Below are 17,321 nucleotides of genomic sequence, written 5' to 3'. Positions count from 1 at the left end.
CAGCATCTGCTAGGTTTAGGGACTGTGCCAGGAGATTTGGGTTTTAATCTATAGCACCTTGGTCTATTAATATTTAATTCCAGCAATCTAAGTGGTGGAGAGATAGGGAGCAGAGCAGTGGCTCAGCTCAGAGCCTGGGTAACCACCTTGAGTTTTTCTTTCCATGCAAGGGCAAACACACCTCCTACGCTCTCTCCTCTGGCCAGTTTCCCAAGTGGGGACATTCAGCAACACACATAGACTCACAGAATATCAGAATAGGAAGAGGTCTAGCAAATACCTGCTGGTCTTTCTCTCTTTCTTTGGCTGCTCCTATTGCATTGGAAGTCCCCTGGCCGAGGGTTGAACACGAGCCACAGCAGCAACCCAAGCTGCTGCAGTGACAATGCTGATCCTTAACCTACTGTGCCACAAGAGAACTCCCCTACTGGTATTTCTTTTCTTTCTTTCTTTTTTTGTTTGTTTTTTAGGGCCACACCTGTGGCATATGGATGTTCTCAGGCTAGGGGATCAAATTGGAGCTGCAGCTGCCAGCCTACACCACAGCTACAGCCACAGCCACAGCCACAGCCACAGCAATGGGGATCTGAGCTGCATCTGCAACCTACACCACAGCTCATGGCAACACCGGATCCTTAACCCACTGAGCGAGGCCAGGGATCGAACCTGCATCCTCATGGATCCTAGTTGGGTTTGTTAACTGCTGAGCCACCAAGGGAACTCCCCCCTACTGGTATTTCTTAATTCAGACACCACTGGCACTTGGAGGGCAGAGTTCATTGGGCAGGACGGTCCCTGATCCTTTGTGACAACCTAATCCCTCCCTCCCCCTATTTCTGGGTGCTCTCTCAGGGAGGGTGACCTACGCCACGCAAGAACCACTGATCCAAATCTGAAATTTTACAATGTAGACACAAAGGCCCAGAGAGGGTAAGGGAACTACCCAAGACTGCCCAGCTTTGGCTCCGACCTCCATTTGACGCTCTCTCAGAAATGCAGCTTGAGCCTGGAAAAAGTGGAGGGGCTCAGCCTTTGCAGATCTGCCTGTGCTTTCACTAGGGCAAGTCAGTTGACATATGGCCTTGCTCACCGGAAGTCACTTTGTGTATCAGCTAGAATGGTTTCCAGGGGCTGCTGCTCCATCTCTTCCTCCATGCCTGCTGCTTCATAGACTCAGGAGCAACCCCATGACCAGGCAGCTCCTCCACTTTTTCTTGAGGGGTTGGTGGGTGGTTGGGACTCTGGGGAGCAGACTGTGGCCATGGGCCATTCTTGGGAGATATTCTAATGGATCAAGCCTTTCCCTTGCTAAGGAGGCCATGGGGTCCTTGGCCCAGACTCTGGTTCAGACGGGGGCAGCTCAGGGCCAGTGGAGTCCAGGTTTGTTTCTTCCCCTTGACCTTCACAATCATCAGCAGTCAGTCCTCCTCCTTGCCAAGTCTCAGGATTGCCATCTATGGAATGGGAAGAACCGTCTGTCTCTCCCACCACCACTTCACCCTCAGTATCCTCCTGCCCACCTCCCTAAGAGGACCAGTGGGAATGCAGATCACTGGAAAGACAGTGGTTCTCATCTTCTGAGCCTCTTAAATGGACCTGTCCTTGGGCCTCACCACTCCAGAGGAATTAAATCAGGATGTTCAGGGCTGAAGTCTAGGCATGAGAGGTTTTTAAAACCTCCAGGGTGATGCTGATGAGCAGCCAGGCTGAGGACCCCTGTCTGAGGATATGAATCCCCATAAGCAGCTGGGAGGAGGCTCTTTGGTTGCTGGGGAAGGGCTGACCAAGCCCCCTCATCAGCATGACTGATGCCCAGCTTGGGGCTGGATGCTGGGTGACACCTTCTATGCATATGGCGGGCAGGGGCAGCTGCACACAAGGCATACCCCGGCTCCCCTTGCTGTGACTCACAGAGACTACTGGAGGAGATTAGGCACAAGGCACTGAAACCTGCTTATATAGAAGTGGTGATGAAAAAAAAAAAGCTCGGAGTTCCTATTGTGGCTCAGTGGTTAACAAATCCAACTAGGAACCATGAGGTTGCGGGTTCAATCCCTGGCCTTGCTCAGTGGGTTAAGGATCCGGTGTTGCTGTGAGCTGTGGTGTAGGTCGCAGATATGACTCGGATCCCACCTTGCTATGGCTGTGGCGTAGGCCGGCGGCTACAGCTCCGATTGGACCCCTAGCCTGGGAACCTCCATATGCCACGGGAGCGGCCCAAGAAATAACAAAAAAAAAAGCTTGACCAAGTTATTGCTCATAATAGAGAAAGTCAATAAAGACATAAGAACATAGTGAGTTATTCCTTTAATAAGTGATTTTCAAGAATTCAAAAAGATATCTGTATACCCACATTCATAGCCACGTTATTCACAAAGGCCCAACAGAGGCAACAACCCAAGTGCCCATCAGGAAATGCCTGGATACACAAAATGCGACATATTTATACAATAGAATACTATTCATCCATAAAAAGGAATGAAGTGGGGATCCACGCTACATCATGGATGAACCTTGAAAACATTATTCTAAGTGAAAGAAGCCAGACACAAAAGATTAATATTGTATGATTCCACTTGTGTGAAGTATCTAGACGGAGCAAATTCACAGAGACAGGAAGTAGGTTGGAGGTTGCCAGAGGGAGGAGGGAACAGGGAGTTAATGATTAATGGTTCCCGAGTTCCTGTTCGGGGTGATGGAAACCTTATGGAAATAGTGGTGATTGCCGCTCAGCACCGTGAGTGTAATTAATGCCACTGGATTCATTGTACTTTAAAATGATTAAAATGACAAAATGTATGTTACACATGTTTTATCACAGTAGAAAAAGTTTGGAATAAATACATTATTTCCCAAAATATAATTACGGGAAATAGGACCAGTCGTGCAAAACCTAGGCCCTATGACCCACCACTCCCACTAAACCAATCCCTGGATAAGGCCCTGGCGGAAATGCCTCTTCTTTCACATGTCCCTGTACCTTATCCAAGGTGGCCATCTAAGCTAGGGCCAGCAGCCAAGAGTCCATGTCCCCTCTTCCATCAATACCAGGCCACACCCAGTAGGACAACAGAATTTAGAGCTCAGACACCCAGTCACTCCCTCACTGTGTGACCTCCAACAAGGTATTGTACCTCTCTGGGCCTCTGTTTCCTAATCTGTGAAACAGGGATAAGAAGAATAGCACCTGCTCTATGTGGGTGGTTGTGAGAATTAAATGAGAAAATTCACTTTGCAACTTTATCTCATGGCCAGCATATATTAACTGCTCTTTCAAGTGTAGTTACAAATTTGAAAGCGTCAGTGGTGAAGCGGAAGGGGTGGTGAACAGAGAGATGGAGCCCCTCCCTGTGGGGGCCCCCCGGAAAGAAGGGAGAGGAGAGTTGGCTGGATGAAAGGAACAGAAGAAGCCAGGCCACACACTTCCCGGTGCCCCTAAGCCCTCACTCACTGCCCAGAGAAGGTCCGCCCCCTTGACAAATCAGCCAAAGCCAAATATAATTAGGAAGGAGCATCTGTGACAGAAACAGAAAAACTGTGTGAGGGGGTGACATTCCGAGGCCAAATTGGAAAAGAGTTCGCAGTTGTCTGTGCAAGAAAGCAAAGTCCCGTTGTAATTTTAATGATGATAGTTTTTATTCACCTTCAACAGGGTAGATAATTGACTCACTGGCTCATTTCTCTGTCATTGCTGGAGAATGAGGTGTTTTTAAGTGGATTTTCTAAGATAACTGAAGCTTATCCCTGTGAACCCTAACTTTTTTTTTTTTCATTTCATCACTCTGGGGAGAATGTCTATGAAGTGGATTACACACTTCCCTGCTTCCTTAATCAGAATACTCTAAATTGAATGGAACCCCTTCCTGTCCATTTAGATATGAGGGGTTGTTTGTACCTATGTTAGGAGCTCCAAGCCGCTTTGCTTTTGAGTCTGCAAATGTTTTCTGTTTATTTCCACAGGCTCCTAATGTGGCATAGAGCTCTTGTTTTTTTGGTGGGGGGAGCCCCAGAAAACACACACACACACAGAAAACACAGGTATATGCATGTGCATGCGTGCACATGCACACACACACACACACACACACACACACACACACACACTCTCCAATCTGTGGTCTAAGAACCCAGATTGTCAGGCTTAATAGAATTTCGTTTCCATGTGCTTCTCTAATGCACTGAACGGCCCTTATCATGGTGCCTCCCCAGCAAACCATAAGTGCTGCTCCCATGGCTCTGTCCCCACTAGACTGTGTATTCCAAGAGGGTGGGGCTCTTTCTGACCCTAGCAGGTGCTTGGTTGCCATTTAATGTTAAATGGACAAGTAGAAGAACAAGAGAACCCAAGCATTAGTGCACGGATTTCATGGCAGTATCCTGGCTCCTGTGTCAGAGGTGTAGTTTTGCTTCCTGCTGGGTTTTGGTTGTGACAGAGAAATGGAGGTCCCTCTGATAAGCAGAGTGTAACTGTTTGCCCTGGGATGCACTAAGGACCAAGTGGCCCTGGACTCTAACAGTTCAGTATAGAACCAAGGTCCCAGGGCAGCATCTATGCCGTCCCAGTGAAGAGACTCCCTTGTTCTGGATGCTGGGGTTGTTCACAGTAGCACGTGAGGAGGATGTGGCTAGTCTCTGTAGTGTCCCGGTCCTTGTACTTTGCAACTGCCACCTTGTCCCCGAGGGCATCCCTTATATTTTTCTCCTCAGCGTCATCATTCAGAAAGTGTCCCATTCACCTGTGCTAGAGAGCACTGGAGTCGGAAGACCTGGCCTGCCCTTGACGATAACCTTGGACAATCACTTTATCTCTGATCCTTTATTTCCCCATCTGTAAAGTGGAGAAATAATAAAGCCTAATTCACAGGGTTTTAAAAGTCACAAGCAAACATTTTAAAATGCGGTGGTTATTATTATTATAATGGAGCACTGTCCTATGAACATTAAACTTCGGCAAATTCAACTACATGTGCTTGGCAACAAAAAAAATATGGGATACAGTAGGTAATTCTGCTAGTCTTCCCACTCAGTGAGGGGGTGATATGGGAGACACCAACCTGCTGGGTGCTGTGTCACTCTGCCCTGTGAGCCTCTTTCAGTGTGAATGTAGGTTGTAAGGATAAGTGAACTTGATTTGTTTGTTTTTGGCCTCGCCCACAACATGCAGAAGTTCCCAGGCCACGATTCAAACCCAAGCCTCAGCAGTGACAATGCTGGGTCCTTAACCACTAGGCCACCAGGGAACTCCCAATATTTTTCATTGGGATATAACTGACATATAACATTATATTAGTCAGCTTATAACATAATGATTCAACATCTGCATCTAAACAGCACCGTAAGTTTAGTTAATATCATGACACATAGGTCCAATTTTTGTTATGGTGAGAACTTTAAGATCTCTCTTGGCAACTCTTGAATATATAACACAGAATTATTAACTATAGTTACCATACTGTACATTACATCCCCTGGACTTATTTATCTTCTAGCTGGAAGTTTGCCCATTTAACCCTCTTTGCCCCCTTTGCCCACTCCCTACCACCAATCTGTTCTCTGTGTCTATGTGTTTGCTCTTTGTTTGTTTTTTAGACTCCACATGAGATCATATAGTATTTGTCTTTCTCTGTCTGACTTATCTCACTTAGCATAATGCCCTCAAGATCCATCCATATTGTCACAAATGGCAAGATTTCCACCTTTTCGTGACTGAATATTATGCTATTGTATGTATATTTGTGTATACACGTTTTCTTTATCCATTCATCCATTAATGAATATTTAGATTGCTTCTGTGTCTTGGCTATTGTAAATAATGCTACAGTGAACAGAGCAATGCGAGTATCTTTTCTTTTCTCTTTCTTTTTATTTTTTTAGGGATGCACTTGCAGCATATGGAAGTGCCCAGGCTAGGGATCAAATTGGAACTGCAGCTGCTGGACTACAGCACAGCCACAGCAATGCCAGATCCAAGCTGCATCTGTGACCTATACCACAGCTCACGGCAATGTGGGATCCTTAACCCACTGAGCAAGGCCAGGGATTGAACCTGCATCCTCATGGATACTAGTCAGATTCATTTCTGCTGAGCCATGGCAGCAACTCCCTCTGGGTATCTTTTCAAGTTAGTGTTTTCATTTCTTTCAGAGAGATACTCAGGAGTAGAATTGCTATATTGTACCATAGTTCTGCTTTTATGTTTTTGAAGAACCTTCATAATCTTTTCCATAGGGGCTACATCACTTTACATTCCCATCAACAATGCACGAAGGTTCCTTTTTCTATACATCCTTGTGAACACTTGTTAGTTCTTTTCTTTTAGAGAATATCCACTCTATCTGGTATAAGGTGATAGCTCAGTGTGGTTTTAATTTGCATTTCCCTGGTGATTATGATGTTGGTCATCTGTATGTCTTCTTTATAGAAATGTCCATTTAGAGCCTCTGCCCATATTTTAATCAGATCGTTTGGGGGTTTTGCTATTTAGTTGTATAAGTTATCTATTTCGGATATTAACCCCTTGTCAGATGCATGATTTGCAAATATTTTCTCCCATTCAGTAGATTGCCTTTTCATTTTTTGTTGATGGTTTCCTTTGTGTGCAGAAGATGTTTAGTTTGATGTAACCTCACTTGTTTATATTGCTTTAGTTGCCCTTGCGTTTAGTGTCAAATCCAAAAAAAATCATTGCCAAGACCAATACCAACTACCTATGTTTTCTTCTTGGAGTTTCATGGTTTAGGTCCTACACTCAAGTCTTTAATCCATTTGGGGTTGACTTTAGTGTACGGTGTGAGGGTGTGTTCTAACTTCATTGATTTACCTATGGTATTAAGATAGAGGTCCAGCTCATTATTTTGCATGTGGCTGTCCAGTTTTCTCAACACCATTAATTGAAGTGACTGTCCTTTCCCCATTATATATCCTTGGCTTCTTTATTGTAAATTAATTGACCACATACGTGTGAATTTCTTTCTGGGTTCTATACTATGTTCCACTGATCTATGTGTCTTTTTTTATGCCAATATTTTACTGTTTGGATTACTATAGCTTTGTAGTATAATTTGAAATTAGAAAATATGATGCCCCCAGCTTTGTTCTTTTTTCTCAAAATTGCTCTGACCGTTGAATTTGGTTTTTGCTTCACTCACTGTAGTACCAGGTGGAGAATGCCTGCCCCCTTTCCTCTCTGAGTATCTAAACCCTAGGATCACTAGAGCACAAAGGTCAACTAATCATCTCTTTGTCCTGAGGCAGTAGGGTCTCTAGCCATTCCAGTTTGCCCTACCTGAGGGATTGCTCAGAATGAGGTGTTTCCAGTGGTGAAACTGGGACAGCAGATCAAAGTCAGACAAGTGAGACATCTTTGACAGCCCACGTCAGGCACCTTCTCTTCCAGGAAGTGTTTCCTGATTTCTTAACTGGAAGCCGGTTTTCTTTCCATTGAACATCTTCATTATTTATGCCTGTCCTTGCCTGAACTCCACACCCACCCCTCCTCCAGTGAATGAGGCTATAGTTTGAGGAGATCTTGCTGTTGAGTGTCCTGTATGCATCAGGTGAGGGTCAGACTAGGAAGTGGCAGCAGGCTGAGTGACCTGCCTGGGGACCGCCTTTTAGCCCCTTTCCCCAGCCACAGAGCGTGAATTTCTGCAAAGCTGGCTCAGATGTGGCTCTTTGAAACATTTAATTACATAGAAAGATCTTCAAGGCTGTCTGTCACCTCCCAGGGAAACATTTCTTTTTCCTGCTCCTTCTGAAGTTGGCTGCTTGGAAAGTAATGAAATCGAACTGAAGATAAAGGAACCAGGGGGTAGGCAGTCCTGAGAGGGAAGAGGCATGAAAGAGAGAGGGGAGGGTGACAGAGAGATGGGGCTGGAGGAGGGGCAGGGAGTTAGAAGACAGGGTCACAGAGAGTGAGGTGCAAGAGGGGAAGAAAACTAATGTTTCAGGAAGAGATGGAAAGATAGAGAGATGGGGCTGGGCTGGGCTGGGAAGGTATGAAGAAGTGGAGTACCCCCCACCCCCACCCCAACCCAGCAGACTGGAGAAGAAAGGCCCTGGCTGAGAGATAGCCAAGCAAGAAGAGTTTAGCAAAGGTAAAATAGCTTGTGGTTCCAGAGTTTTAGTACAAGAGAGGGTGCTTTGCTTGGAATGGAATGACCCTGACTGGGAGATGTCTTGAGAAAAGAAGCTTCTCTCCTTGTCTGATTATGTGGGGGCTTGGTGATGAGCCAATAGAGGTTATGAAATGCCAAAACTTCCACCCAGAAATGCCTCCCATCCAGGGAAAAGCCATGTGGAGAGGGGAAGGCTGTTCCCAGCCCCCATCCCAAAGAAGGTCCATGGGGATGCCTCCGCCCTGACCCGATCTTCTCTTGCAGGCTGTGACAGCGACCACTGGGGTCCCCATTGCAGCAACCGGTGCCAGTGCCAGAACGGGGCCCTGTGCAACCCCATCACGGGCGCCTGCGTGTGCGCCGCCGGCTTCCGTGGCTGGCGCTGCGAGGAGCTCTGCGCTCCGGGTACCCACGGCAAAGGCTGCCAGCTGCAGTGCCAGTGCCGCCACGGTGCCAGCTGCGATCCCCGCACCGGCGAGTGCCTTTGCGCCCCTGGCTACACCGGAGTCTAGTGAGTAGAGCACCAGGCTCTTGGAGGGGCGGGACGGAGCGGCTGGGGATGGGGGGTGCAGCGTGGCGAAATCCCGGGAGATTCAAGATAGTCCTTGACTGGCAAATCGCCTGTGCTCTGACCCCAAGTCCTGCAGAGGCTTAATGCCTGGGCCTTGTCCACGCAGGTCTCAGATCCCTGCAGGCCCCAGGGTGACAGGTGCAAGCTGGGATGACCGTGGCTAGACGTTCTCATGGCCAGAGGAGCTGGCGCAACTCCAGTTGAAGCCACCCCGCTGCGGCCCCAGACCTTAGCTGGGAATTCTCTTCCGACCATAACCCATGTGCTGCTATTAACCCACATGCCTGTGATGTGGTTTGAGGGGGCCATTTGAGACACAGTGGGGTGAGAGCCCTGGGCAGATAGGCAGAGATATGGGGAGTTTACTGTGCCTTTTACCTCCCCCCTCAGACCCCAAAGAGCCCCTCACTCCAGTTTCCTGGAGAGGGTGGCTACAGGGACGGGGACCTTCCAAGGCTGCTTAGTTGAGACCCCCCACCCACCGCCACCCGCCCCCACCAGGGGCAAGATTGGAGCTTTCCTCTCTGCCCTATCAAAGGCTCCATGGCCTTCCCAACAGCCCTAGATCCTGAGCTGGCACTCAAGGACTCTGGCCCCAGATATGTCCTTGATGGAAGGTGTCCTCTGCCCCAGTGTCTGGCCAGCTCCAGGGCCAAGGCATTGGACTAAGGGCCAAGACCAAGACCCATGCAAATCCTCCCTTGCATCTCAGCAGTGCCCAATCCCTGTAGAGAAGCTCACTCTGGTACCTGAGAGCCTTCCAGAGCCTGGAAGGGGGTGGAGGCATGCCCCAGATTCTCCCTCTCTCTGACTCTAGGCAGACTCTCGAAGGCTGAATTCATGACTACATCTCAGGTCCTTTGCTTATGTTGTTCCTTCTGCCTGGCCTGCCCTTCCTGCCCTTCTCCCAGTGAAACTAACTTCACCTCCAAGATTCAAGTAAAATATGTGCCTTGGAGGGAAGCCTTCCTTAGCTGTCCCTCTCCTTTATGCTAAAAGCACTTAAGTCTTCCCATGAGTACTGGTCCAAACTCACAACATGCCAGTTCATTGGATCTGACCCTGCTTTCCCCCTTTCGCCTTATGCCTGATGTAGTTCACAGTGACTCTGAACTCACTAATTTCCAAGGAGCCTCGGGGCTGGCTGCACTGGGGCCCCGCCACCTGATCTGAATGCTGCTGCATCTAACACTTCTCCTTCCCTATGCAGCTGCGAGGAGCTGTGCCCGCCTGGGAGCCACGGGGCTCACTGTGAGTTGCGCTGCCCCTGCCAGAATGGAGGCACCTGCCACCACATCACGGGCGAGTGTGCCTGTCCCCCAGGCTGGACGGTAGGTGGTTCTACAGGATCGGGGGGGGGGGGCGCTATTTTTTTTTATTTATTTTTTGCTTTTTAGGGCCATACCCATGGCATGTGGAGAGTCCCAGGCTAGGGTTCCAGTCGGAGCTACAGCTGCTGGCCTACACCACAGCCACAGCAACACCCAGATCCGAGCCGTGTCAGCGACCTACATCACAACTCATGGCAATGCTGGATGCTTAACCCACTGAGCAAGGCCAGTGATCAAACCCACAACTTCATGGTTTCTAGTTGGATTGTTTCCACTGCGCCACGATGGGAACTCTTGGGTGGGGCTCTTAAGAGGTCTGAGCATCCCTTGCTCACATGCACCCTGGAGGGCTATATTCCTTTCCTACCCTCATTACCTTCCCTCCTATTTATGGTCATGGGCATCATTAGACACTTCCAGTGGTACCATGGACACAGCTTTGAATCTGGGGTTGCTAAGTGCTATGTGACCTGAAGCAAATTACTTACCCTCCCTGAGCCTGTGGTCCCTTGTGTGCCAAGGTGTTGAATTCCCCTCAAAAACTAGCTCAGTCCTTAAATCCTTGGTATAAGGATTGGGGGGCGGGGGTGCAGGGTTGGGGGAGAGCAGGGTATTGATCACCCGCATTTATAGAACTCCAGATTCCCATCCTCCCACCCCTACACTCACACACAGAGACGTATTCTGATTCTGTGGGCCCGTGAATCTGTATTTTAGCAAGTGCTCCAGGTGATTCTGCCTCGCGGCCTCCACCAGTCCAGGTCTCCTGTCTGGGAACCACCATTGTGGGAAAGGAGGATGGGATGTATAACCTCACGCACCTCAAGTCAGGTCTTCCATCCAATGTTAAACTTGGAAAAAAAGCCCTGGCTATTCTAGCCCCTGCTTTCCCATCTGCAAACTGGCATAAAAACAGTCAGGCCCGCTTTTCACAGCAGCCTGCTCGGCAGAAGGTTCAGGTGATACAGGGCACTTCCAAGGGAACTTGCAAGCCCCGAGGTGCTGTATGGTAGCTTGCTTTGTATAAAAGTCCCTGGATGCATAGACAAGCCACAGCATCCTTTTGGCCAGCACTCTCCCCCGACCCCTGTCTGTGTCCCTATCCTCTGCCATCCCAAGCTCCTCAGAAGCAGTGACTCACTAAGGCTGACTTTCCCATTTCAGCAGAAGCTCTGTTACACAGCCGGCTGCCTCCCCCTGAGGCCTGAGGCTTCGCAAAGCTAAAAGGACAGGGCTACTGAACAAGAGGAGGATGTTTCTGGAGGCTGGGGACCATGAGGTCATAGGGGGCAGCAGGAGGGATGACGCAGGAACAGACTTGCCATAATTTTTTAGAGCAGGAAAGGACCTGGGGGATCATCTGGTCCAGCAGCATCCAAACCTGGCTGTGCACCAGAGTCTCGGGGGGTGGGGGTGGGGTTAAATACAGACTCCCAGGTTCCATCATAGACCTTCTGAGACCTGGGGATCTCTCTCTTTAATAAGCTCCCCAGATGATTCTGAGGCAGCCAACTCTGTCTGAAGGGCTGCATTTGGAAGTAATCAATTGAGATCATAGGATTTCCTTCTGTGTTTGACAGAAAGGTTTCTTAGAGATGAGAGTGGGGATGAGTAGCCTTATAACTGGGGCTCTGGTTCCCACACACCCACTTCTCCATTTTAATCTGCTTAGAGATTCTAGGTAAGATATCACCTAAAAACAGCTTTAAGAGGTTTGAACACCACTGGTCTATCAATACCTTCCTTTCTCAGATGAGGAAGCTGAGACCCAGAGAGGCTAATTGATCTGGCCAGGGCCACACAGCTAGTGAAGAGGGAGGCAGAAGTGGAATCCAGATTTCCTGACTCTTCAGTCCCAGTTCTTGGTGTCTGTCTGTCTCTGTCTGTCTCTTCTGAGGAGGGTAAAGGGGCTGCTGCCACCTCTCCCATGCCTGCCCATCTCTCCTACCCTGGGCCACTCTCTGGAAAGGCCCTCTCATCTCCAGCCTGTCTCCGGTACTCCATCACTCATGGGCTGGGTCCTCAGAGACCCAGCAGCAGACAGTGAGGCAGATCAGGATGAGGTAGTGGGAGAATGGGCCACAGGCAGGCCCTGTACCTGTGAAGGCCTCTCTAGAGAGACTGACGAAGGCTGGTGATGGAAGAAGGGAGGGAAGGAAGCCAACACACACAGAGAATTTTTTCTCCCAACACAGTGAGAGGTTTGTTCTTCCAGATGACAAGAAACTCTGTCAGTAGAAGCCTTTGGATTTGGGGACTTTATATTTTTAATTTTATTGTAGACAATTGCATTTCTATTTTTGACCTAGCTCTTAACTTGCAGATTCATATGAATTATTAATACCCTCGTGCATGCAGAGTCACAGTGTAACGAGGCTGCGGTTCAGGCCTGAGGCCCCTCCCAGGGAAAGGGCTGGGGCCAAGGGGAGGGTGGAGAGGGAAGAGTCCTCTCTTCATCATCCTCCATTGCCTCACTTTCCTGTTGGCCCCAGGTGGCTTTAGCCACACTCAGAGATCTCAAGAGTCCGACTGCTCACTCACACAGGGCAGGCCCCCAAAGAACCAAGGCTTTATGCAGAGCTGGAGAGTACCCACCAGGAACTCTGGCCCTCCGGGCCCCTCCTTGGAAAACACTGGGCATCTAGAATCAAGCGTATGCCCGCAGGACATGACACTTGCCCAGCTGGGGTGAGCCCATCCCCAGAGGGCCTTTGCAAAGAGCCTGGGGGATTGTGCCATCTCTTTTTCTGGGCTCTGAGACCTTGCAGAGGAGGGAAACCAGTAGTGAGTAGTTTGATGAGAGTGGGTACCACAGACAGAGAAAGGAAGATATGTGATCAACCCCCTTAAAAGTTCACAGTCTGATGGCAGAAGCAGGACACATGCGCACGCGCGCGGGCACACACACCACACACACAGGAAAAAGCAGGCCTGAAGAGCTGAGAAATAGAAATAATCATCACGGAGGAACAAAGAGAGGTATTTGGAGCTGAGGCTGTAGAGTTCTAGAAGCTCAGGTTTGGGAAGGATTCTCCAAGGAGCCCCAAGCCTGGCCTGTGACTTGGATCATTTCCACAGCACTCACACCAACCACTGTTCACTGTCCACTCAGCACTTCCGTGTCTCCTGGGACAGCGGTCATGGCTGATGCTTGGAGAGGCCAATTGTCTTGTTGGCATAACCTTGAGTCCTTCACCATCTTGCCCCCCCCCCCAATGCTCCATTTAGCCACGGTCCTTTTTAAGGGCAGCCAGTTTCTAGATTTTGACAAAACCATTTGGTCTCACCAGTCTCGAGAGGAGCAGGACCCTTGCTTCACTCCATCGCCAACCTTCTAGATGTCTCAGAGCCCAAGATCTCACTGCAAGTGGAGACGCACCCTTGGTCAACCCTAAGGCCGGTGTGTCAGGGCTGTCATAACAAAGCACAGACTGGCTGGCTTCAACAACAGAGATGTCTCACAGTTCTGGAGGCCAGAGTCTGAGATCAAGGGTTGGCAGGGTTGGTTCCTTCTGAGGCTTTACTCCCTGGCTTGTACATGAATCTTCACGTGGCCTTCCCTCTGCACCTGTCTGTGTCCTAATGTCCAATGAGGACATGGGTCATAACAGATTAGGACCCACCCTAATGACCTCATTGTAACTTCATTGCCCCTATAAAAGCCCTGTCTCCAGCCACAGTCACATTTAGGGTCTGAGGGTTAGGGTATACGAAGCTGGTATATTCAGCTCCTAATAGCAGGAAAGTAAACCGTGAGACCACAGCCTTCTCAAGCTGGTACTTCCTGCCTGTTCTCTCCCCCAGCCTCTCCCCCCAAAGCTGTTCTTCCAGCCAGCAGTAGCTGATTAATTATGTGCTCCTCCCCAAAGCCTCCCTGTCCCAGGCGATACTGGGCTCCTGCTACCTGCACCTCATCAGGTGGTCCAATGGGGCGGGACTAATATTAATGAAGGGCCCGCTTTTTAAGGCGCTGGACTAGGCTCCATCACATCTCTAATCTCACTGAAGCTTTATAACCGTCTGGGAGCCTGGGGGTTCCCTCTCCCATTGTACAGATGAGAACGTGAGGCTCAGAAGGATCACGTGACTTGTCCTAGCTCAGCCACCTGGGAGGAGGTAGAGATGGAGTTTGAGCCCAAATCCTGACTTTGAGTCCAGAGTTCTTCCCACCACAGCAGGTAGCAGCCCTTCCAAGGCAGCAGATTCTTTCAGGCCCCCTGCGAGCTCAGGGGCTCCAACCCTGGGAGAGACCTAGGGATTCAGGGACCTAGGGTGCTGCAGTTGGGGAATTCTGAGCGGGGGCTAAAAGAAGTGCTCGCCTACCTGTCCAAAAAGTCTCAAGAATGCTTGCTTTCCCCAGGAAATGAAGCAAACTATCCTATTGGCCTCTTCAGGGGCCCTGGTCATGTCTCAGAAACTCTGGAGAAAAAGAGTCTGCAGCCTATCGGGATGGATAGGGATTGTGTGTGTGGTGTGTGTGTGTGTGTGTGAGAGAGAGAGAGAGAGAGAGAGAGAGAGACAGGAGTGCCCCACAGTGCTCTGTGATGAGGGGGTAGAAGGTATAAGCACAGCCCCAGGATGCTCAAAATATTTTCTCAGCGTCAGAGTGTCCTTATCCAGCCCAGGACTGCAGAGCACTGACTCAGATGGTGGCCAGGAAGACTCCTCTCTTCCCTGAAGGATCCCCACAGCTTGTGGGGTGCAGTGAGAAAGGCAGGCCCGGGTAGTCCTCCACCTCCAGGAAGAAGAGGGACCTCTCCTCATCTGAGTAACTTTTCCCTGCCCTTTCCCCCACTTACATCTACCCCCCCCCCCGGGCTGCTGCCCCTTTTCTGCTCAGTCCTTCATCCCTGTCCCCCTCTCAGCCTGACACTGTCTGACTTGTGTGTAGAGGAGAAATCTGCGCTAAAAAGCCTCTCACTTAATTCATTACAGGTAAATTGGATGATATTGATAGATGACTCTGGTCAGCAGGATTTTCCAGACTAAACTAGCTTCCTCGGGGTTAGCAATTATTGATGCTTAATAATTGTGTGTTGAACTAATTGATTAATTAATTGTGGGAGAATCCTTGATCTGCATAGGAAAAAATGACCATCTCTGGAGTGGGAGAGGCTGGAAGGGCAGCAGGAGAAAAGAGCAGGTTCAGATTTCTGTTTGATAAAGACCTACATTCATATGGATAATTTAAAAATTATTCATAGTGAAGGTCCCTGGTGGCCTAGCGGTTAAGAACATGGTGTTGACATTTCTGTGGCTTGGGTTTGATCCCTGGCCTGGGAACTTCTTTATGCCACAGGTGCAGCCAATAAGTAAATAAATAAATAAATATACGTATATCTAATGTTACAAGGCTACAAATGGAGGGAGAGGAAAATAATCTTCTGCCCTCCATACAAACCTCGCTCCTGAAAGGCAACCATGTGCAAATCTTTTACCTGTATCTTCTAGCATTAAAATTTTTTTAAATATTTTTCAGCCGCCTTGGTAAGAAAGTTCCCAGTCCAGGCTTGGAATCCTAGCTGCAGCTACAGCTGTGGCAAAACCCTCTCCTTAACCTGCTCTGCCACAGCGGGAACTCCTCCCTCCGTATTTCTGCATGACATGCTTTACACCATCTCCCAACTTGTTAGAGCCTCATTTCATATATCTAGTGATCCTTGGCAGTGTGTTCATGTTTTACCGTAATCCTTGCAAAAGCTGGTTGAAGCCTGGGGAAAGATTTCCATTGTGGTGCAGCAGAAACAAATCTGACCAGTAACCATGAGTGATCCCTGGCCTCGCTCAGTGGGTTAAGGATCCAGCATCGCCACAAGCTGTGGTGCAGGTTGCAGACATGGTTCAGATCCTGAGTGGCTATGGTCCAAGCCAGCAGCTGCAGCTCCAATTGGACCCCTAACCTGGGAACTTTCACATGCTGCGAGCATGGCCCTAAAAAGCAAAAAAAAAAAAAAAAAAAAAAAGCCTGGAGGCAAGGGAGAGACCAGGCTTCTTGATTGATGGGACCCTCAAATATCAGTGTCTGCAGGTCTTTTCTCTTGAGCTCTCAGTGTCCCTGGAAAGGAATCCTCCAGAACTCTGCCAGAGAGAGTAGAGTCTGGTCACTAATATCCCAGGAACTGAGCAGGGGAAGAAAGCAGAGAGTCTGATGATTAAGTCAGCAGAGGTCCACTGGCTCCCCATCTCTCATGGCTCCCCTTCCAAGCGTGCTTGGTATCCCTGCATCCAAAGCCTGTGTGGATCAACCTCCCTAAAAGTAAGCTGCTGATCTTGGCAGAGCACTTGGCTATTTGCAATGAGGGTAAAAATCTGGGGTCTAATTCCCTCTTTTAGAAACTTTCAAAGAGTCCTCCTGTTTCATCACACCTGCACCTTGGCCTTGAGTGGCTCCTGATGCCTGAGCCTTTCTGAGCTTTGTCTTCCCACGCTCCCTTGCAGGCACTCGGCATTGCTGAGAAAGCAGAAACCTTGGCACTTACTGCTCCTCTATCTGCCAATCCATCTTCTACCACGTGATATCTCTTGTCCTCTGTGGTCCCCTCTCCCCTTCCTTTCGTCCTTGTAGGTTTATACCTTTCCTCCCTTAGCTGGGTTTGGGAAAGAAGTAGAGAGAAATGCGTGTTTCCAGAGCACTATGTTTTGTTTTGTTTTGTTTTTGTCTTTTTGCCTATTCTAGGGCTGCTCCCGTGGCCTATGGAGGTCCCCAGGCTAGGGGTCTCATTGGAGCTGTAGCCGCTGGCCTACACCAGAGCCACAGCAACCCTGGATCCTTAACCCACTGAGCAACGCCAGGGATCGAACCTGCAACCTCATGTTCCTAGTCGGATTCGCTAACTACTGAACCACGACAGGAACTCCAGAGCACCATGTTTGATCACGTCTCTGCTTTGTGTTGCCTCAGCACTTTATCATGTGCCAGAGTGAGGGCACCTAGCACCTTGAACTTGAGTTATCTTGTTTTTGGTTTGTCTCTCCAGTAGACTGACTGGGAGGACAGGAATCAAGTCTTACATGTGTTTTTGTATCTCTAGTGTCTAACACAGGGCTCAGGGTACCACAGGCACTCAATAAGCGTGTGCTGAATAACTGGATGAGAAGAAATGGCCTCAGTCTCCCCATCTCTAAAATGGGGCTTTGGAGCCATGGTGTCCAACTTTCTATGCTTCTGTGGTTGGGGAGAAGGTCCCACCGAGTGGGGCGGTGGGGGGGGGGTCCCCTTGATCCGTAGCAGGTGTGCTATTTCCTGGAGAGCATGGTCCCAGGATTGCATCTCAGGAGCTTCAACTCTGCATGTCTTCCCTC

General features: G+C 49.2%; 1 protein-coding gene across 16 annotated transcripts in view; it reads left to right on the top strand.

Moving 5' to 3' along the window:
* Positions 1-17,321, top strand: part of MEGF11 (multiple EGF like domains 11) — a 380,511-nt gene that overhangs the window by 293,995 nt on the left and 69,195 nt on the right. For all 16 annotated transcript variants that reach the window (XR_002346342.1, XR_002346341.1, XM_021100245.1 and 13 more), the window contains exons 6-7: positions 8,382-8,628; positions 9,899-10,019. Coding sequence is in view for 14 of the 16 variants with exons in the window: in XM_021100245.1 (XP_020955904.1) it covers positions 8,382-8,628; positions 9,899-10,019 (368 nt within the window). In the remaining 2 variants the exon portion in view is untranslated. The remainder of the gene's footprint in view (positions 1-8,381; positions 8,629-9,898; positions 10,020-17,321) is intronic.

This window comes from Sus scrofa, chromosome 1 (genome assembly GCF_000003025.6).
Source record: "Sus scrofa isolate TJ Tabasco breed Duroc chromosome 1, Sscrofa11.1, whole genome shotgun sequence".
Taxonomy (NCBI): Eukaryota; Metazoa; Chordata; class Mammalia; order Artiodactyla; family Suidae; genus Sus; species Sus scrofa.
Note: the sequence above shows the minus strand (reverse complement) of the source record. Positions and strands in the feature narration are given on the sequence as shown.